This window comes from Ascaphus truei, chromosome 1 (genome assembly GCF_040206685.1).
Source record: "Ascaphus truei isolate aAscTru1 chromosome 1, aAscTru1.hap1, whole genome shotgun sequence".
NCBI classification, from domain to species: domain Eukaryota; kingdom Metazoa; phylum Chordata; class Amphibia; order Anura; family Ascaphidae; genus Ascaphus; species Ascaphus truei.
Genome location: NC_134483.1, coordinates 554,939,436 through 554,962,839, shown reverse-complemented (window position 1 = coordinate 554,962,839; position 23,404 = coordinate 554,939,436). Strand labels below are relative to the sequence as shown.

The 23,404-nt window shown below is 51.6% G+C and overlaps 1 protein-coding gene across 1 annotated transcript in view; it reads left to right on the top strand.

The window, feature by feature from the left end:
• Positions 1-23,404, top strand: part of LOC142466876 (pepsin A-like) — a 138,496-nt gene that overhangs the window by 82,680 nt on the left and 32,412 nt on the right. Inside the window, exons 6-7 of the mRNA XM_075572477.1 lie at positions 2,716-2,860; positions 15,788-15,886. Coding sequence (XP_075428592.1) covers positions 2,716-2,860; positions 15,788-15,886 — 244 coding nt within the window. The remainder of the gene's footprint in view (positions 1-2,715; positions 2,861-15,787; positions 15,887-23,404) is intronic.

Here is a 23,404-nt window from a genome sequence, read left to right as displayed (position 1 = left end):
TCTTTAGCTCAAACGAATTCTGGAAGAGGGGTGCAAATCTTCGTTATGATGTAGTTAACCCCTCACACTCCGGAACCGCTGACGCTGTAGCTTGGACGTATCTTGGTGAATCTGAGATGAATCTTACTAGGACCGGGCTGCAGGCATTTTTATAGGGTTAATGGTCCTATCTTTAACATACCCAGCCAATCATCCTGTGGGAATACCTTTTCCCACCTATCCCCGACTTGCCAGTAGCTGAAAAAGAGGGCAGAAGTTGCTTCCCGGTCTGCTAAGAGCAGACGCTTAGGTGACTCCTAAGCTGCCTAGCATACTGGGCCCAACCCCTTACCTGGTGACAGCAAGTCTGGGGTTTGGCTACCAAGTGTAAATAGCCCATACTTTTCACCGGTATCTGGTACTTAGCACTATCCCAGCCATCCTAACACCTAGGGTCTCTGAGGCTTTTCAACTTCTGACTTCTCTAGACACTGGGGCACCAACTTAGCAGGGTGCCCTTTGAAGTACAGAGATGAAAAATCCCTCAGCTCGTTCATCCATAACATATTGACATGTTAATGGATTCATTGCCGGACTGGAAGGAAAGAGTTCCTGCCTTTACATTTTAAAACCCCTCTGAAACACGTGGTATTTTTATATATACTTCCTGTATGTGTGGGGGACATAAAAACAATAGGTATACTGCTGCGGCACAGTTTATTCGAGCATTTGCCCGTTCTGTGCCGCAGCAGTAGCCTGGCGCGCGCCCGAGTGTGACAGGCGCGCGCCGAAGCAGCGGAAGAGCGCCCTCCGATCGGGGCGCTCTCCCTACCGCTGCCGGGTCCGCCGGGTCCCCCGGAACCCCCTGCCGCTGTCCCGCGATCGCGGGACACCAGGGCTCCCTCGGGGAGCCCCTGGACACGCGTGCAGGGGGCGCACGCTCCCGATGACGCGTGACCGCGCGTCTATGACGCGCGGCACGCCGAGGGGCGGCCACTAGCAAGCCGGGAGATTTCCCGGCTTGCGGTACCGACCACACTTCAATAAAGTGTGTCGGTAGTGTATGCATGTTACATTTGTCACTAACTGCATTACAAAAATTAGAGTGCTAGTTCCTTCCTAGCGCAAGTTATCCACTTCATTGAATGGGCTCTGTGATGTGGGTTGCGGTTTGATCTATATTCGTTCTGGGTTACAAGCCGGCATAAAATGTATCCATGCTGGCTTTGACCGTTAACCACAGAAGCAGTTCACCAATTCCCACTTAGTGGATAACAAGACAGCTGGATACATTGTAGCGCTCAGGTACTTCAGTTAGACCGCAGACCACTTATTCCATTGACTTTGCGGTTTATACGTCTGCAGTTTAGAAAATGATACCCATCTTCAATGCCGCTACTTACTCGCAGGCACGCTTATGCAATTAGCACTTGGTACAGCGCTAGAAGCTCCCCCTTGTGTCGCGAATACAGTTTGCACATTTTCTCATTCATTCATAACACTGCAGCTAGCTTCTGAGCTGCAAAACAGGGACAAAATAGATATGGTATAGGGGAAACATTGCATTTTGGTGGCCACCCTATTAACCCCTTCAGTCCCAACAAGGTTTAGGGTTAATCAGCCGTGTATAATACCTTTATTATTGGCCTGGTTAACCCCTTCACTGCCACAACTATGTTACATAATTACATTGAAAATACACTTACTGGGACGGGGGCAAACTAAATATCTTGTTCTCAAAACGAAATCTTGAAAGGTAAAGTCTCTAGGAGCAATTTCCCAGGACTGGGAGTTGCTCGCAAACAGAGCTGGAAGCAGTCTTTGGTCAGTGGCGCCAGTCATAATCACTGTGTACTCTGCCGGAGCTGCTTCATTCGTTCTGCCACTGCTGTATTGGATCTTGGAACCTCAGTTCTTACAAACTCTTAAATCTTGTTACGATGTTATAAAGTTGCATGAATCTTGTTACTTGGTGAATCTGGTTCCCGATGTTTGCAGGGATTCTTATAGGGTTAAAACTCCTATACATAACCCGTGCAGCCAATCACTCCGTGGGAATAATTTTACCCACCTATCCCAGAGTTGCCAATACCTTACAAAACCCTTAGGGGTTAATACCAACGCAACCAATAAATTACCGCAAACTACGGAATTCGTTAGCCCTGGGGACTCCCGAACGAATTCCTACGAACTACAACGAAATACTTTGTGGTGGCCAAGATATTGGATCGGCAAGTTGCGATCTAGCCACGGGACCTTTAACCAAAGACTGCATTTCTTGCACTTTCGTGAAAAGGTCAATTTATTTTGTTTCCCCATCACAGGAAGTGTTGTTTTAAGTGTATTCTGAAGTTGTCGTGTGTTTGTCTAGCAAGGAAATAAATCACAATTTATTTTGATCTTTGTTGTGTTCAATCGAGTACTCAGAAATATAAAAAGTGTTGATAAGTTTGTGTCAACTGTGACAGTGATCCAGTTAGAGCATTGTGAGACGCTGGATAAGTTGTGCTTCTGAGGTGTGAGAGTCAATAGTGCATTGTGAGACATTGGGTGAGTTGTGTTCCTGAGCTGTGTGAGCCAGTTAGAGCATTGTGAGATGCTGGATGAGTTGTGTTCCTGAGGTGTGTGTGTCAGTTAGAGAATTGGGAGATGCTGGATGAGTTGTGGTCCTGAGGTGTGTGTGAGTCAGGCTTGCTCTGGTTTTTATAACGTATAAATATCTATCCTCTCTCGTAGTATCACATTGGATGGACAGGTCATTGCGTGCAGTGATGGATGCGATTCTATCGTGGACACAGGGACGTCTGTGATTGCCGGACACCCAGAGGCAATTAGAGGCATACAAAGAGCCATCGGGGCAGCAGCAGACGAATATGGACTGGTATATATCACAACACCACACAAAACTCTGTAGAACAGAATATAACACAACAAAACAAAATAGCACAAAACTCAACAATACATTTTATTATGTCTGTGGTAAAACAGACAAATATGGACTTATAGACATCACAATATAATATGACAAAACAATATAGCATAACAATACACACTACAAGGTGAGAACATAATCCTAAGTGTCAACCCTAACCCTAACCCTAACTCTAACCCTAATACGCGGGACTTATAGACATCACAATATAGCATAACAATACACACTACAAGGTGATAAAGAAGTCAAAGAAGATAACGCACGACATAACGTAATACAAAATAGCATACGTGATGGACAGTAACACAATATAAGAACATACAATTAGAAAGCAGGTCAGAACCATTAGTCCCATCTAGTTTGCTTATTTTCCAACGTATTGTAAATACAAAGACTTCCCTCCCGACTTACCATAAAACGTCAAATTACCTACAAAGTTCTCCATTTTGCAATCAAGGCTCACCACTCATTATATGTATGTATGTATGTATGGCTCTGTCCCTATGTATGTACAGTACTGTCGCGGCCCCTTTAAACCTCCTGCTTACCCGTAAAAATGCGGGCATGTTTTCCGAATCTCACAGGCCTTCTCTGCGCGGCCCGAAACCAGCTGATAGCGCTAATAGCGCTAGACAATGAAAGCGCATAGCGCTAAACAATTGAAATGCCCGCAGGCGCCGAAAACGGCCCCCATCAGACCGTATCAGCCCGCGATTTTTAAAATCGCGAGGAAAAAGCCGCAGGAGGCTAAAGGCATCCGCCACTGTATATGTGTATGTATGTATGTATGTATGTCCCTGTCCGTATGTATGTATGGCTCTGTCCTTATGTATGTATGTATGTATGTATGTATGTATGTATGTATGTATGTATGTATGTATGTATATCCCTGTCCCTATGTATGTATTGTGGCAGGACAGCCTCGCGGCAGGGTCAGTAAGACGCTAGACGCTGTGTTAAGTTTTAACTATAGTGGTTTATTTGCCACTAAACATTGGGGCTACTGCCCCTTTAAAACAAATAAAGGGTTTTCTCTTATCTGTTAGTCCTTGTCTTTATCCTTGGTGTGGTTCCCAGTTGGACCCCACAGGCCTGCTTCTTCCAGTCATAGGTTCCGATACAGCCAGACTCTCCCCAGCTGGGAGAACTTCCACTCCCCCTCTCTCTGTGGAGTAAAGCAGTTTCTCAGGAATCCTGTTTAATTAGGCTGCAGGTGCATGCAGTAGGTTAACTTGTTGAGTGCTGGCAGGTACACATATCCTCCATTCCAGTCTACTGATTTAGTGACTATCACATATCCTCACCCCCCAGTCAATTCCTACTGGAGTGAGCGACCAGTGCACAATTACGGTGCACCCACACCAAAGATATCCTCTCTTTTCTGTCTTTTCCTAGTCTTCCAGTTGAAAATATTTCCCTTCGGGACAATTACCAGGTCTTCTGGGCCTGCAGACTGGTCCTTCGCTACCTCTTTATCTTGTGTTGGCCTGAGTCTAGGGTTGAAGCTTCGCCTTTGTTGTGTCCCCTTTTGCAAAGGTTCCCGAGCATCCTGCTGTCTATCAGCTCTCTCTTCCAGGACTCTGTGCCACTCTGTAACCTTGATCAGCATATCCTGAAGATACATCTCTGCCTTCTTCCTCTTTGACTCAGAGTCTCCCTTACCATGTAGAAGAGCCTTGACCTCGGTCAGCTCATTGCGTTCACTTGCCAGTGAATGTTTGGCCTTCTCTTGTGAAGACAGCGACTCCGCTTTAGCGGTGGTGGCTTTTGGACCTTTTTCCATCAGCGTACCTTCAGTGTTAGGTTTCACACCATTTATCTTCAGAACTTCAATTTGGGTGAGATTCTTATTAACCCCATGGCACCTCATTATTACAGTCAGCAGGCTCGTAGGCTTGGGCCTTTCTTTTTTGACCCCTTAACTTACTCCGTTGGGAGTGTTGCTGGATAACCTGTGAGGTCTTTCCCGTCTTACGATCACGGACACACTTCAGTCCCATTCTAGACTGTCTCTTCACAGACCCTTTGGGTCCCATGGGTACTGCAGTACAACTGATTTCTTACTGTGCTACTACATCACACCTTGTTCTTCCCATTCCGTGCCTTGTGGAAAGTAGACTGTAGTACTGCAAGGTATTGCAGTCACGCTTCCTGGAGCACCTCACTTGCTCAGGTGTCCCCAGCTCTCACTGTACCCTTGTCTTCACAGTTAGGATCCAGGGCAAGAAGGGAGCGATGTCATCAGGAACACCCAGAAAAAAACACATAAAATATCATAGTGCAGTGGGTTAACTAAAACGTGATTATCAATAAGATAACTTGGCTCTTATAGATGACCTACTTACAACAAGTAAGGTAAAAAACAGCAAGTGGTTTAAAGATGGTTCTTGGAAACTTCAACTTGCCGTGGCAGGTGGATGTGACCGCAGCACGCAACAGTGAACACTGATATCAGGCTGGATGGTATATTCACGAAGACCTCAACTTCCAGTCAGATACACGCAATCATGCAGGAATAGAGGGAAACCATAGTGTTGACCAGATAACACCAGACTTTATAGATAAAAAGTATAAGACATGTACTCACAATGTGATATACGGACAAGATCACATAAGATTTTACTTGAGGCAGTAGGTATGGTAAATCGGCAGATGGAAACTCCAGTCCCTTCGGTATCCCTCCTCGAGGGTGCCCCCTCGTCCGGTCACGGATGAAGAGCGTCTGTCGTCACGTCCGGGCCTTGGGGTGACGACTTCCGGTTGGAGCGGATAGATGAGGGGATGATGGGATCGCCGTACCAACACTGTGCCTCCGGGGATGGAATAGCTAGCCAGACTGCAATTCAGCTGTGCTGCTACTCTGCTAACTCGGCTCAACGCGTATCGCTGTGTACCACAGCTTCCTCAGGAGCAATAATTACGTCCCCAGTGGGTTGTTGTTAAATAGTATACACAATTAGGTGAATAATTAGAAACACTCAATTAATTAAATAATTAATTACACACAGGTTCTCCCCATAAAGGGTACATAATCTCTGTGGTCCAAAAATACGGAGCATAAAATATATTACATAAATTTATTAAATTTATTAACTCCAGAAAAATGTATATTGAAAATATATATTAAAAATATGATATTATAAAAATATTCATTTTATAAAACTCAGTTGATGAGGGGGTATCGGCGAAAAGAGATTGGGGAAGGGGGAGAGAGAAAAGAAACATTGATTAGTAAAGGGGATATGAGTCAAAAAATAACAGACTTGGAACAGCATATACAGGCATACCCCGCATTAACGTACACAATGGGACCGGAGCATGTATGTAAAGTGAAAATGTACTTAAAGTGAAGCACTACCTTTTTCCCACTTATCGATGCATGTACTATACTGCAATCGTCATATACGTGCATAACTGATGTAAATAACGCATTTGTAACAGGCTCTATAGTCTCCCCGCTTGCGCACAGCTTCAGTACAGGTAGGGAGACAGTATTGCTTTTCAGGACGTGCTCACAGGCGCATGCGTGAGCTGCCGTTTGCCTATTGAGCGATACGTACTTACTCGCGAGTGTACTTAAAGTGAGTGTCCTTAAACCGGGGTATGTCTGTAATACTTAAAATGTATAAAATGTATAAATATATAGATAAAATATTAGTATAAGGCAGATATATGTTTAGACAAAAAGTGCAATCACAGTGACTAAAGGAAAGGTGTGATTTCAAAGTCTACATTCAGACCATTAGGCATTAGAGTATTGAGTCTATGTACCCAATTCATCTCTCTTTTGCTCAAGTCTAAGTCTCTATCCCGCCCTCTCCAATGCTGTGCAACATGCTCTATAGCAGTAAATTTTAGCCCTTGTGTACTGGAGTTGTGGAAGTTAGAAAAGTGCTTAGAAACATTATGTCTCTCGACACCGCGTCTAATATTACTTAGATGTTCTAAGATGCGTGTCTTGATCGCTCTTGTTGTCTTTCCCACATATTGTAGCCCACACGGGCATTCAAGGAGGTAGATTATATAATCAGAGTTACAATTCATATATTGTTCCCTTCTTCACAGGCATTAATTTCTGTGGGATACAGACGCTTGGACTGGGCCAATACCCTTTTCTCCAAATTCAGCTGAGAAACCTCCTGCTGGGCAGCAGTAGAGTCCAACGTAGCATCCCGCTCAGTCTTCAGAGCCTCGAGCTCCTCCCCCAGGTCACGCTTTTGTTTCTCTGCCATCTTGCGGCCAGCACACTCAGACTCCAGGTCCTTCCTCAAGTCTTGAAGCTGTCCTTCTATACTGTATGTCTTTTCCAACTCAGTGTGGCTGCTAGTTCAGCTTCTTTGAAGTTGAGTCACGATTACACATCTGTCAGATGATTCAGAGCAAGGTTTAACTCTGTTTCCTTTTCTCTATTCTTGACCTGCAGCTGCTGGTGCTCCTCCCGGACATTGTCCAGCTCCAGCTGCAGCCAGACACTCTCAGCCGCTTGTAGATATCGGCCATCTCGGTTTCATAGCGCAATGTCAGGGAGGCCACCTGACAGACGGACACCTCCTCTCTCTCGCCACGCTGTATCACGCGCTCAGCCATCTGCATCTGCAGCTCTTCTATCTGATCCTGCCAGTCCCCTCTCAGGGCCTTCACCACTTCCCAGTGCTTGCTCTGGGTTTGCATCACCATCTCCTTCATCTTTTGGAGCTCTGCAGTTTTTGTCATCAGGATCGCCGCTTCTTCTGTTTTCCAGGTCTCTTTCTCCTTGGCATACTAACTCATAGGGATGGAGCAGTCTCTCTGCTTCTCCAACTCTTGCTCCAGTCCCTGGACCTTTTCATACTCCCACTCATACAGAGTCACCTGGTTTCTAAGCTCTGCCCTCAGCGATGTTCTTGTGGTGTGCAGCGTGCCTTCAGCTCCTCATGCTGCTCTGTGGGGACATACTGGGTACTCAGCCGTTCCTGTAGCACTTGTATTTGGCTAGTGGCTTGGTCACTTGCTTCCTGTAGAACTCGCTGCTTCTCCTTGGCTGCTTGCAGACTTGCAGGTAGCTCTTGCAGCTGGCTGTGCATAAGGTGTGCTGCTTGTGTGTGCTGCTCCAGGAAGACATGTTGCACCCTCTCTGCATTCTGCAGTGCTTCCTGCACTTCTAACGTTTGCTGGACCAATTGCTTCTCCACTTTTCCTGCTTGATGAAGCTGCTTATCACCTTCACTGATCTGGTCAGTCAAGTCTGAATTTTTCTGTGTCAGACTTACATTTTCTCGCTTTACAGTCTCTAAATTACTCAGGGCATTCTCATAGGTTTCCTTCAATGTATCCAGCTCTGTGCTGCGACCATAGACCTCATGGCGTGAGAATTCCAGCTCTGCTTTAAGCGCGCGAGCCTCTTGCTGAGAAACTTCTAACTCTGTGATGAACCTTTGCACATCTTTCTTGTGCTCAAAACGCGTCGCATGTTTTTGCATCTGTGGGAGATAATAATCATTATGTTGCTCCTGTTGCCACTGTTTATATTTGAGAATTTGGGGACACACCTCTCCCGTGTGACCTGGTTCATGACAGGCCCAGCATACCTTTCGAATCAGGAACAACCCTGGCTCCCAGCGGCAGAGGTTCAGACCTGTGAGCCACAGGTAAAGCACCACACACACCATAGCTGCCCTATGTCCCAGGGGGTGGGGAAAAGTGTGCTACATATGTATGTATGTATTTATGTATGAGTAGCTCTGTCCCAATGAATGTATGTATATGTACAGTATGTGTGGCTCTGTCCCTATGTATGTATGTATGTATGTCTCTGTCCATATGTATGTATGTACGTATGTATGTACTTATGTATGTGTGGCTCTGCCCCCATGTATTGTGTATGTATGTGTAACCCTTTTATCATAACCCCCCCCCCCTAAGTGACTCTGGCTACTTTCAGGTGTAGTGGTGCTGCAACCTGCAGGCAACAGGAGGGCTGAGGGCTCCGCGGTGGTGTGGGGAGAACCAGGACAGGGAACAGGGACAGATTACCTTGATCTTGGTATCTCCTGATGGTGTAGTGCCTCCAGCCAGTGAGGATCCCCAGTAGATCTTCAGGGGATGGACCCCCACTGACACTCCTTCACAACCAGAGACAGGAATCCACACAGCAATGTCTTTTCTGTATTTTATTCAGCCATCAGCTCCAGCTCAGAGAGTAGACAGTCACATATTTCCAAAACTGCATATATGTGCTCTTAGAACAGATCCCTGTCTAACTAGTATATAGCTTTCCCCTTCCCCCATCCCAGCAAGGGGAGGAGAAGGGAGAGACTGTCTTTGTCTGTCTCTCTTCTTCTCCTTCAGATCACAACTGATAATTTAGGAGGCATGTCCCAAATTGAACATCCGTGGGGAGTGTCTCTAACGCTGACTCATTACAAGCCAGAGCCGGATACAGATTGGCCCACACACAGCAGGGGGCATTCCAACCACTATCCACCCCTTAGATTGACAGCCTCAGAGTTGCTAAGCCTGCCCTTGAATACTGATACAATATTCAAGGATGAAATACACATACAGGCCAACTGAAGGGATTAACCTTTCCAATGCCTGCACTAACAGGACTGACAGAGGAAAGGCCCACAAAAAGAAATAGCTGCTGGAAGGCCAGGCTATATCTGTATGTATGTGTGGCTCTGTCCAATGTATGTATATGTATGTGTAGCGCACTTTCCCCCACCCCCTGGGAGATATGGCAGCTACGGCATGTGTGGTGCATTACCTGTGGCTCACAGGAGGCCTGAACCTCCGCTGCTGGGAGCCTGTGGTGTACATGATCCGTTGGGTGACAGCGCCTCCACCTGCATGGGATCCTAACAGTGTGGGATAACCCCGTGCAGGACACTATATGTAGGGTGACCAGATTTTCAAACTGAAAAACCGGGACACATTAAAAAAATATTTATAAAACAAATTACATCATGTGACGCATCCCGTTGCCATGACAATGAGACACAGTGCCACACACACACACAGGCCACACACACACAGAGCCACAGAGCAACACACACACACACACACACACACACACACACACACACACACACACACACACACACACACACACACACACACACACACACACACACACACACACACACACACACACACACACACACACACACACACACACACACACACACACACACACACACACACTCACAGCCACACTCACACACACAGAGAGCCTGGGGTGTATCACTGACTCTGGTGCAGTGCCTCCACCTGTGTGGGATCCCAGCAGGGCGGAGCAGCCCCTCACAGGACACAATAATAAACATCCACACAGTTTAAAATTATGCAGCCTTTACTGTGAATCGATTGATATGGATTATGGGATTATGGGATTACTCTCCCTTATGAGTAAATTACAGATACACAGTTACCATACACCTTGCAGGGCTTATATCCAGAAGATGAGTGTATATTGAGATATTAGTGTGAGATGTACTGTAAGAAGGGGCAGAGAAGGGTATAGTGAGATATTGGGGCTGAGATGTAAGGAGGGGCAGAAGAGTGTACTGTATAGCCGTAAAAGTGAGGAGGAGAATGGAGTGTGAGATGTGGGATTTGATTGGAAGCCAGGAGAGGGATTTCAGCAGGGAAGGCGCTGAGACAGATCTAGGAAAGAGTAGAGTGACTCTGGCAGCAGAGTTTAGGATAGATTGTAGGGGAGACAGGTGAGAGGCAGGAAGGCCGGACAGCAGGAGGTTACAGTAATCAAGACGGGAGAGAATGAGGGCCTGAGTCAGAGTTTTAGCAGTCGAGTAAGAAAGGGCGTATCTTGAGGAGGAAAAAATGAGAGAGAGGAGTAAAATCTTTCCTGGTGTCTCTCTCATCCCACTGCACTTAAATGTATTGTCTATACCTGTGTGTGTCACTCATACCAATGCACTCTAATTTCTTGTGTGCCTCTCTCATCCCACTGCGCTCTTAATTCTTGTCTGTCTCAGTGTCTGTCTCTTTCCTCACACTGCGCTCTCATGAATCTCTCTCCTCACACTGCGCTCTCTCTCTCCTCACACTAGACTTTCATATCTCTCTTTCTCCTCACACTGCACTCTCATGACTCTGTCTCCTCGCACTGCGCTCTCATGTCTCTCTCCCAACACTATGCTCTCCTCTCTATCTCCTCACATTGCGCTCTCATGTCTCTCTCTATGTCCTCAAACTGCGCTCTCAGGTCTCTCTTCTTACACTGCGCTCTCATGTCTCTCTCTCCTCACACTGCGCTCTCATGTCTCTCTCACTCTCCTCACACTGCGCTCTCATGTCTCCCTCTCCTCACACTGCGCTCTCATGTCTCCCTCTCCTCACACTGCGCTCTCATGTCTCTCTCCTCACACTGCGCTCTCATGTCTCTCTCTCCTCACAATGCATTCGCATGTCTCTCTCTCTCTCTCCTCACACTGCGCTCTCATGTCTCTCTCTCCTCACACTGCATTCTCATGTCTCTCACTCTCCTCACACTGCGCTCTCATGTCTCTCTCTCCTCACACTGTGCTCTCATGTCTCTCTCTCTCCTCACACTGCGCTCTCATGTCCCTCTCTCCTCACTCGGCGCTCTCATGTCTCTCTCTCTCCTCACACTGCGCTCTCATGTCTCTCTCTCTCCTCACACGGCGCTCTCATGTCTCTCTCTCTCCTCACACTGCGCTCTCATGTCTCTCACTCTCCTTACACTGTGCTCTCATGTCTCTCTCTCTCCTCACACTGCGCTCTCATGTCTCTCTCCTCACACTGCGCTCTCATGTCTCTCTCTCCTCACACTGCGCTCTCATGTCTCTCTCCTCACACTGTGCTCTCATGTCTCTCTCTCTCTCCTCACACTGTGCTCTCATGTCTCTCTCTCTCTCCTCACACTGCGCTCTCATGTCTCTCTCTCTCCTCACACTGCATTCTCATGTCTCTCACTCTCCTCACACTGTGCTCTCATGTCTCTCTCTCTCTCCTCACACTGCGCTCTCATGTCTCTCTCTCTCTCTCTCCTCACACTACACTCTCATGTGTTTCTCTCCTCACACTGCACTCTCATGTCTATCTCTCTCCTCACACTGCACTCTCATGTCTATCTCTCTCCTCACACTGCACTCTCATGTCTATCTCTCTCCTCCTACTGTGCTCTCATGTCTCTCTCTCCACACACTGCACTGTGATGTCTCTCTCCTCCCAGTGCGCTCTCATGTCTCTCTCTCTCCTGACACTGCATTCTCATGTCTCTCTCTCTCTCTCCTTACACTGCGCTCTATGTCTCTCTCTCCTCACACTGTGCTCTCATGTCTCTCACTCCTCACACTACGCTCTCATGTCTCTCTCTCTCTCCTCACACTGCACTCTCATGTCTCTCTCTCTCCTCACACTGTGCTCTCATGTCTCTCTCCTCACACTACGCTCTCATGTCTCTCTCTCCTCACACTACGCTCTCATGTCTCTCACTCTCCTCACACTGTGCTCTCATGTCTCTCTCTCTCTCCTCACACTGCGCTCTCATGTCTCTCTCTCCTCACACTGTGCTCTCATGTCTCTCACTCTCCTCACACTGCGCTCTCATGTCTCTCTCTCTCCTCACACTGTGCTCTCATGTCTCTCTCTCCTCACACTACGCTCTCATGTCTCTCTCTCCTCACACTACGCTCTCATGTCTGTCTCATTGTGCTCTCATGTCTCTCTCTCTTTCTCTCTCCTCAAACTGCACTCTCATGTCTCTCACTCTCCTCACACTGTGCTCTCATGTCTCTCTCTCCTCACACTGTGCTCTCATGTCTCTCTCTCTCCTCACACTGCGCTCTCATGTCTCTCTTCTCACACTGCGCTCTCATGTCTCTCTCTTCTCACACTGCACTCTCATGTCTCTCACTCTCCTCACACTGTGCTCTCATGTCTCTCTCTCTCTCCTCACACTGTGCTCTCATGTCTCTCTCTCTCCTCACACTGCGCTCTCATGTCTCTCTTCTCACACTGCGCTCTCATGTCTCTCTCTTCTCACACTGCACTCTCATGTCTCTCTCTCTCCTCACACTGTGCTCTCATGTCTCTCTCTCTCCTCACACTGCGCTCTCATGTCTCTCTTCTCACACTGCGCTCTCATGTCTCTCTCTCTTTCTCTCTCCTCACACTGCACTCTCATGTCTCTCACTCTCCTCACACTGTGCTCTCATGTCTCTCTCTCCTCACACTGTGCTCTCATGTCTCTCTCTCCTCACACTACGCTCTCATGTCTCTCTCTCCTCACACTATGCTCTCATGTCTGTCTCATTGTGCTCTCATGTCTCTCTCTTTCTCTCTCCTCACACTGTGCTCTCATGTCTCTCACTCTCCTCACACTGCGCTCTCATGTGTCTCACTCTCCTCACACTGCCCTCTCATGTCTCTCTTCTCACACTGCGCTCTCATGTCTCTCTCTCTTTCTCTCTCCTCACACTGTGCTCTCATGTCTCTCTCTCTCTCCTCACACTGCCCTCTCATGTCTCTCTTCTCACACTGTGCTCTCATGTCTCTCTCTCTTTCTCTCTCCTCACACTGTGCTCTCATGTCTCTCTCTCTCTCCTCACACTGCCCTCTCATGTCTCTCTTCTCACATTGTGCTCTCATGTCTCTCTCTCTTTCTCTCTCCTCACACTGTGCTCTCATGTCTCTCTCCTCACACTGCGCTCTCATGTCTCTCTCTCTCTCTCTCTCCTCACACTGCCCTCTCATGTCTCTCTTCTCACATTGTGCTCTCATGTCTCTCTCTCTTTCTCTCTCCTCACACTGTGCTCTCATGTCTCTCTCTCCTCACACTACGCTCTCATGTCTCTCTCTCCTCACACTACGCTCTCATGTCTGTCTCATTGTGCTCTCATGTCTCTCTCTCTTTCTCTCTTCTCACATTGTGCTCTCATGTCTCTCTCTCTTTCTCTCTCCTCACACTGTGCTCTCATGTCTCTCTCTCTCCTCACACTGTGCTCTCATGTCTCTTTCTCTCTCCTCACACTGCGCTCTCATGTCTCTCTCTCCTCACACTGCGCTCTCATGTCTCTTTCTCTCTCCTCACACTGTGCTCTCATGTCTCTCTCTCTCTCCTCACACTGTGCTCTCATGTCTCTCTCTCTCTCCTCACATTGTGTGTTGCGGGAGACCAGTTTTATCAACACCTTTTTATATCGGAATTATTGATTGAGCAAAGCAAGGAGGTAAAATAAATTGTAATTTATTTCAGGAAAAGACATACACACAATGTAACACAATTTGCACAGTTAACACACTTACTGGGAAGGAGGCTAACGAATAAACTTGTCCTTTAAATGAAATTCACAAAAGTGACTTCAGTTGGAGCCCTTTCCAATGGCCGGGAGGTACTCACGAAAGTCCTGGAACTGATTTCAGCGCAATGCCAGACGCGACCGCTATGTTCTTCACAAGTGGGACTTAGAAGAATTATTGAGTCAAAATCCTTGAAGCCGGCTCGCGTCTATTCAGTACAGAGCACCGCTGAATTTGCTGCTGTTGGTTTAGCGCTTGGAATCTGCACTCCTGATTGGCTGCAAGTCCCCTGGGTTTTCATGGTCTCATTCACCAGCCTTTACAACCTATCAGAGCGTGGGAATTCTCCTGCCAGCCAATCATCGATTTGCCGGTATTGTAAAGCTGGGAGGGCACCTTTTTTCAGTCTGTAAAGGGGCATGCGCCAACCTGGCACCTCTGCTTCTTTGCATACTGAGCCCACCCACTGTCCAGGCTTCACAGAGTCTGGGCTCTGGCAAATGGTGGCCAGATAGCCCTGTGTTAGCCAGGATGCTGGTACTAAAGCAGAACTGCAGTACTGCTGCTGGTCTAACACCTTGGCATCCCATATGCTTTCAAGTCCGGACATCGCACAGACCCATAGGCACCAAGCTTGGTAGCCATCTGGTCCCTCAGAATACATGACTTGGAAATCCCGCAGTTCATTCACAGGTTATCAGTCATATACCTATTAAACATAACCCTTTAATAAAATACACTGTGTCCTGTATCTTGTGTGATAAAATGTGCAAGTCCCTATTCTGGTGTCAGGGATGGAGAGAGGGGATATACTGCCTACACTCACTAGCCTCATTCTTCGCACATTTTAGAAAATAACTTTAAAAAAAATTTACACACAAGAAATCACTCTCAGCTTTATCACATAGCTGGAGCAGCCCCTTAACCCCTTTACCAATTCAAGGTACCTGGGCATGTATCTGGACACCCCTCCTTATACTATGGACCCCATTTATGGTTGTAGGTATACATTAACCCCTTCATGCCCATTTACCTTGTTTGGTTGATGCTGCAGCAGGGATCCTAGCGGTGAGTCGCAAGAACATTTTCGGAGTCCGTGTTTGCCCAGAGCAATGTGCTTGGCTGCATCCGAGGATCTCACTCGATTCCCAGATCCAACATTTTTGGGGTATCCCATAACTCCGGAACCCCGATACATAGACACATTCTGTAAAGACTTTCTCTGGCAAACCCACCCTGAAACGTACAGCCCAGAAATCTCCCGGTCCCAGCACCCCAGAAATGGCAAAAGACAAATAAATCTTTAATGTCACATAATTTGCACACAGTCACAGTAATGCATTTCTGACATCTGGTTCCAAGAGCTGACACTCTATGACCTCAACACACGGATCAAGGGTAACCAAGTGGGCTGAACATTTATTAGTGAGCTGGTTAACCCCTTCACCGTTACACTGTGCTCTCATGTCTCTCGCCTAACACCGCGCTCTCATGTCTCTCTCTCCTCACACTGTGCATTTATGTCTCTCTCCTCACTCTGTGCGCTGATGTCTCTCTTATCACTCTGTGCTCTCATGTTTCTCTCCTCACTCTGTACTCTCTTTTGCTCAGTACACTGTAGCCTGTGATTCTGTCAGTTCCCTGCCTGATATTATCATCACAATGAATGGGATTCAGTATCCACTGCCTGCAAGTGCTTACATCAACCAGGTGAGAGAAAGTTCTTCCTACCCCTTGCCCCTCTGTGACATCAGTGCTTCCTACCCCCTGCCCTCTGTGACATCAGTGCTTCCTACACCCTGCCCCTCTGTGAAAGCAGTGCATCCTACCCCTTGCCCCTCTGTGACATCAGTGCTTCCTACCCCCTGTCCCTCTGTGACAGCAGTGCTTCCTACCCCCTGTCCCTCTGTGACAGCAGTGCTTCCTACCCCCTGCCCATCTGTGAAAGCGGTGCTTCCTACCCATGCCCCTCTGCGACATCAGTGCTTCCAACCCCCTGCCCCTCTGTGACCGCAGTGCTTCCTACCCCTGCCCCTCTGTGACAGAAGTGCTTCCTACCCCTGCCCCTCTGTGACAGCAGTGCTTCCTATCCCCTGCCCCTCGGTGACAGCAGTGCTTCCTACCCATGCCCCTCTGTGACATCAGTGCTTCCTACCCCTGCCCCTCTATGAAAGCAGTGCTTCCTACCCCTGCCCTCTATGACAGCAGTGCTTCCTACCCCCTGCCCCTCTGTGACAGCAGTGCTTCCTACCCCCAGCCCCTCTGTGACGGCAGTGCTTCCTACCCCCTGCCCTTCTGTGACAGCAGTGCTTCCTACCCCCTTCCCCTCTGTGACATCAGTGCTTCCTACCCCCTGCCCCTCTGTGACAGCAGTGCTTCCCACCCCCTTCCCCTCTGTGACAGCAGTGCATCCTACCCCCTGTCCCACACCAGTGACAGCAGTGTTTCCTACCCCTGCCCCTCTGTGACAGCAGTGTTTCCTACCCCCTGTCCCTCTGTGACAGCAGTGCTTCCTACCCCCTGTCCCTCTGTGACATCAGTGCTTCCTATACCCTGCCCCTCTGTGAAAGCAGTGCGTCCTACCCCTTGCCCCTCTGTGACATCAGTGCTTCCTACCCCCTGTCCCTCTGTGACAGCAGTGCTTCCTACCCCCTGTCCCTCTGTGACAGCAGTGCTTTCTAACCCCCGGCCCCTCTGTGACATCAGTGCTTCCTACCCCCTGCCCTCTGTGACATCAGTGCTTCCTACACCCTGCCCCTCTGTGAAAGCAGTGCGTCCTACCCCTTGCCCCTCTGTGACATCAGTGCTTCCTACCCCCTGTCCCTCTGTGACAGCAGTGCTTCCTACCCCCTGTCCCTCTGTGACAGCAGTGCTTCCTACCCCCTGCCCCTCTGTGACCGCAGTGCTTCCTACCCCTGCCCCTCTGTGACCGCAGTGCTTCCTACCCTTGCCCCTCTGTGACAGCAGTGCTTCCTACCCCTGCCCCTCTGTGACAGCAGTGCCTCCTATCCCCTGCCCCTCGGTGACAGCAGTGCTTCCTACCCATGCCCATCTGTGACATCAGTGCTTCCTACGCCTGCCCCTCTGCGACAGCAGTGCTTCCTACCCCTGCCCTCTATGACAGCAGTGCTTCCTACCTCCTGCCCCTCTGTGACAGCAGTGCTTCCTTCCCCCTGACCCTCTGTGACAGCAGTGCTTCCTACCCCCTGCCCCTCTGAGACAGCAGTGCTTCCTATCCCCTGCCCCTCTGTGACATCAATGCTTCCTACCCCCAGCCCCTCTGTGATGGCAGTGCTTCCTACCCCCTGCCCTTCTGTGACATCAGTGCTTCCTACCCCCTGCCCCTCTGTGACAGCAGTGCTTCCTACCCCCTTCCCCTCTGTGACAGCAGTGCATCCTACCCCCTATCCCACACCAGTGACAGCAGTGTTTCCTACCCCTGCCCCGCTGTGACAGCAGTGCTTCCTTCCCCCTGTCCCTCTGTGACAGCAGTGCTTCCTACCCCCTGCCCCTCTGTGACAGCACTGCTTCCTACCCCCTGCCCCTCTTTGACAGCACTGCTTCCTACCCCCTGCCCCTCTGTGACAGCAGTGCTTCCTACCCCCTGCCCCTCTTTGACAGCAGTGCTTCCTGCTGACAGCAGTGCTTCCTACCCCCTGCCCCTCTGTGACCGCAGTGCTTCCTACCCCCTGCCCCTCTGTGACCGCAGTGCTTCCTACCCCTGCCCCTCTGTGACAGCAGTGCTTCCTACCCCTGCCCCTCTGTGACAGCAGTGCTTCCTATCCCCTGCCCCTCTGTGACAGCAGTGCTTCCTACCCCCTGCCCCTCTGTGGCAGCAGTGCTTCCTACCCCCTGCCCCTCTGTGACCGCAGTGCTTCCTACCCATGCCTCTCTGTGACATCAGTGCTTGCTACCCCCTGCCCCTCTGTGACAGCAGTGCTTCCTACCCCCTTCCCCTCTGTCACAGCAGTGCTTCCTACCCCCTGCCCCTATGTGACAGCAGTGCTTCCTACCCCAGCCCTCTATGACAGCAGTGCTTCCTACCCCCTGCCCCTCTGTGACAGCAGTTCTTCCTACCTCCTGCCCCTCTGTGATATCAGTGCTTCCTACCCCCTGCCCCTCTGTGACAGCAGTGATTCCTAACCCCGGCCCCTCTGTGACATCAGTGCTTCCTACCCCTGCCCCTCTGTGACAGCAGTGCTTCCTTCCCCCTGCCCCTCTGTGACAGCAGTGCATCCTACCCCCTGCCCCTCTCTGACATCAATGCTTCCTACCCCCTGCCCCACGGTGACAGCAGTGCTTCCAACCCCCTGCCCCTCTGTGACAGCAGTGCCTCCTACTCCCTTCCCCTCTGTGACATCAGTGCTTCCTACCCCTGCCCCTCTGTGACAGCAGTGCTTCCTTCCCCCTGACCCTCTGTGTCAGCAGTGCTTCCTACCCCCTGCCCCTCTGTGACATCAGTGCTTTCTACCCCCTGCCCTTCTGTGACAGCAGTGCTTCCTACTCCCTGCCCCTCTGTGACAGCAGTGCGTCCTACCCCCTGCCCCTCTGTCACAGCAGTGCCTCCTACTCCCTTCCCCTCTGTGACATCAGTGCTTCCTACCCCTGCCCCTCTGTGACAGCAGTGCTTCCTACCCCTGCCCTCTATGACAGCAGTGCTTCCTACCCCCTGCCCCTCTGTGACAGCAGTGCTTCCTACCCCCGGACCCTCTGTGACATCAGTGCTTCCTACCCCTGCCCCTCTGTGACAGAAGTGCTTCCTTCCCCTGACCCTCTGTGACAGCAGTGCTTCCTACCCCCAGCCCCTCTGTGACGGCAGTGCTTCCTACCCCCTGCCCTTTTGTGACAGCAGTGCTTCCTACCCCCTTCCCCTCTGTGACATCAGTGCTTCCTACCCCCTGCCCCTCTGTGACAGCAGTGCTACCTACCCCCTTTCCCTCTGTGACAGCAGTGCATACTACCCCCTGTCCCACACCAGTGACAGCAGTGTTTCCTACCCCTGCCCCGCTGTGACAGCAGTGCTTCCTCCCCCCTGTCCCTCTGTGACAGCAGTGCTTCCTACCCCCTGCACCTCTGTGACAGCACTGCTTCCTACCCCCTGACCCTCTCTGACAGCACTGCATCCTACCCCCTGCCCCTCTGTGACAGCAGTGCTTCCTACCCCCTGCCCCTCTGTGACAGCAGTGCTTCCTGCTGACAGCAGTGCTTCCTACCCCCTGCCCCTCTGTGACCGCAGTGCTTCCTACCCCTGCCCCTCTGTGACAGCAGTGCTTCCTACCCCTGCCCCTCTGTGACAGCAGTGCTTGCTATCCCCTGCCCCTCTGTGACAGCAGTGCTTCCTACCCCCTGCCCCTCTGTGACAGCAGTGCTTCCTACCCCCTGCCCCACTGTGACCGCAGTGCTTCCTACCCATGCCCCTCTCTGACATCAGTGCTTCCTACCCCCTGCCCCTCTGTGACAGCAGTGCTTCCTATCCCTGCCCCTCTGTGACATCAGTGCTTCCTACCCCCTTCCCCTCTGTCACAGCAGTGCTTCCTACCCCCTGCCCCTATGTGACAGCAGTGCTTCCTACCCCTGCCCTCTATGACAGCAGTGCTTCCTGCTGACAGCAGTGCTTCCTACCCCCTGCCCCTCTGTGACCGCAGTGTTTCCTACCCCTGCCCCTCTGTGACAGCAGTGCTTCCTACCCCTGCCCCTCTGTGACAGCAGTGCTTCCTACCCCCTGCCCCTAATTGACATCAGTGCTTCCTACCCCCTGCCCCTCTGTGACAGCAGTGCTTGCTATCCCCTGCCCCTCTGTGACAGCAGTACTTCCTACCCCCTGCCCCTCTGTGACAGCAGTGCTTCCTACCCCCTGCCCCTCTGTGACCGCAGTGCTTCCTTCCCATGCCCCTCTGTGACATCAGTGCTTCCTACCCTCTGCCCCTCTGTGACAGCAGTGCTTCCTATCCCTGCCCCTCTGTGACAGCAGTGCTTCCTACCCCCTTCCCCTCTGTGACAGCGGTGCTTCCTACCCCCTGCCCAACACCTGTGACAGCAGTGTTTCCTACCACTGCCCCTCTGTGACAGCAGTGCTTCCTTCCCCCTGTCCCTCTGTGACAGCAGTGCTTACTACCCCTGCCCTCTATGACAGCAGTGCTTCCTACCTCCTGCCCCTCTGTGACAGCAGTGCTTCCTTCCCCCTGACCCTCTGTGACAGCAGTGCTTCCTACCCCCTGCCCCTCTGAGACATCAGTGCTTCCTACCCCTGCCCCTCTGTGACAGCAGTGCTTCCTTCCCCCTGACCCTCTGTGACAGCAGTGCTTCCTATCCCCTGCCCCTCTGTGACATCAATGCTTCCTACCCCCAGCCCCTCTGTGATGGCAGTGCTTCCTACCCCCTGCCCTTCTGTGACATCAGTGCTTCCTACCCCCTGCCCCTCTGTGACAGCAGTGCATCCTACCCCCTTCCCCTCTGTGACAGCAGTGCATCCTACCCCCTGTCCCACACCAGTGACAGCAGTGTTTCCTACCCCTGCCCCGCTGTGACAGCAGTGCTTCCTTCCCCCTGTCCCTCTGTGACAGCAGTGCTTCCTACCCCCTGCCCCTCTGTGACAGCACTGCTTCCTACCCCCTGCCCCTCTTTGACAGCACTGCTTCCTACCCCCTTCCCCTCTGTGACAGCAGTGCTTCCTACCCCCTGCCCCTCTTTGACAGCAGTGCTTCCTGCTGACAGCAGTGCTTCCTACCCCCTGCCCCTCTGTGACCGCAGTGCTTCCTACCCCCTGCCCCTCTGTGACCGCAGTGCTTCCTACCCCTGCCCCTCTGTGACAGCAGTGCTTCCTACCCCTGCCCCTCTGTGACAGCAGTGCTTCCTATCCCCTGCCCCTCTGTGACAGCAGTGCTTCCTACCCCCTGCCCCTCTGTGGCAGCAGTGCTTCCTACCCCCTGCCCCTCTGTGACCGCAGTGCTTCCTACCCATGCCTCTCTGTGACATCAGTGCTTGCTACCCCCTGCCCCTCTGTGACAGCAGTGCGTCCTACCCCCTTCCCCTCTGTCACAGCAGTGCTTCCTACCCCCTGCCCCTATGTGACAGCAGTGCTTCCTACCCCAGCCCTCTATGACAGCAGTGCTTCCTACCCCCTGCCCCTCTGTGACAGCAGTTCTTCCTACCTCCTGCCCCTCTGTGATATCAGTGCTTCCTACCCCCTGCCCCTCTGTGACAGCAGTGATTCCTAACCCCGGCCCCTCTGTGACATCAGTGCTTCCTACCCCTGCCCCTCTGTGACAGCAGTGCTTCCTTCCCCCTGCCCCTCTGTGACAGCAGTGCATCCTACCCCCTGCCCCTCTCTGACATCAATGCTTCCTACCCCCTGCCCCACGGTGACAGCAGTGCTTCCAACCCCCTGCCCCTCTGTGACAGCAGTGCCTCCTACTCCCTTCCCCTCTGTGACATCAGTGCTTCCTACCCCTGCCCCTCTGTGACAGCAGTGCTTCCTTCCCCCTGACCCTCTGTGTCAGCAGTGCTTCCTACCCCCTGCCCCTCTGTGACATCAGTGCTTTCTACCCCCTGCCCTTCTGTGACAGCAGTGCTTCCTACTCCCTGCCCCTCTGTGACAGCAGTGCGTCCTACCCCCTGCCCCTCTGTCACAGCAGTGCCTCCTACTCCCTTCCCCTCTGTGACATCAGTGCTTCCTACCCCTGCCCCTCTGTGACAGCAGTGCTTCCTACCCCTGCCCTCTATGACAGCAGTGCTTCCTACCCCCTGCCCCTCTGTGACAGCAGTGCTTCCTACCCCCGGACCCTCTGTGACATCAGTGCTTCCTACCCCTGCCCCTCTGTGACAGAAGTGCTTCCTTCCCCTGACCCTCTGTGACAGCAGTGCTTCCTACCCCCAGCCCCTCTGTGACGGCAGTGCTTCCTACCCCCTGCCCTTTTGTGACAGCAGTGCTTCCTACCCCCTTCCCCTCTGTGACATCAGTGCTTCCTACCCCCTGCCCCTCTGTGACAGCAGTGCTACCTACCCCCTTTCCCTCTGTGACAGCAGTGCATACTACCCCCTGTCCCACACCAGTGACAGCAGTGTTTCCTACCCCTGCCCCGCTGTGACAGCAGTGCTTCCTCCCCCCTGTCCCTCTGTGACAGCAGTGCTTCCTACCCCCTGCACCTCTGTGACAGCACTGCTTCCTACCCCCTGACCCTCTCTGACAGCACTGCATCCTACCCCCTGCCCCTCTGTGACAGCAGTGCTTCCTACCCCCTGCCCCTCTGTGACAGCAGTGCTTCCTGCTGACAGCAGTGCTTCCTACCCCCTGCCCCTCTGTGACCGCAGTGCTTCCTACCCCTGCCCCTCTGTGACAGCAGTGCTTCCTACCCCTGCCCCTCTGTGACAGCAGTGCTTGCTATCCCCTGCCCCTCTGTGACAGCAGTGCTTCCTACCCCCTGCCCCTCTGTGACAGCAGTGCTTCCTACCCCCTGCCCCACTGTGACCGCAGTGCTTCCTACCCATGCCCCTCTGTGACATCAGTGCTTCCTACCCCCTGCCCCTCTGTGACAGCAGTGCTTCCTATCCCTGCCCCTCTGTGACATCAGTGCTTCCTACCCCCTTCCCCTCTGTCACAGCAGTGCTTCCTACCCCCTGCCCCTATGTGACAGCAGTGCTTCCTACCCCTGCCCTCTATGACAGCAGTGCTTCCTGCTGACAGCAGTGCTTCCTACCCCCTGCCCCTCTGTGACCGCAGTGTTTCCTACCCCTGCCCCTCTGTGACAGCAGTGCTTCCTACCCCTGCCCCTCTGTGACAGCAGTGCTTCCTACCCCCTGCCCCTAATTGACATCAGTGCTTCCTACCCCCTGCCCCTCTGTGACAGCAGTGCTTGCTATCCCCTGCCCCTCTGTGACAGCAGTACTTCCTACCCCCTGCCCCTCTGTGACAGCAGTGCTTCCTACCCCCTGCCCCTCTGTGACCGCAGTGCTTCCTTCCCATGCCCCTCTGTGACATCAGTGCTTCCTACCCTCTGCCCCTCTGTGACAGCAGTGCTTCCTATCCCTGCCCCTCTGTGACAGCAGTGCTTCCTACCCCCTTCCCCTCTGTGACAGCGGTGCTTCCTACCCCCTGCCCAACACCTGTGACAGCAGTGTTTCCTACCACTGCCCCTCTGTGACAGCAGTGCTTCCTTCCCCCTGTCCCTCTGTGACAGCAGTGCTTCCTACCCCTGCCCCTCTGTGACAGCAGTGCTTCCTACCCCCTGC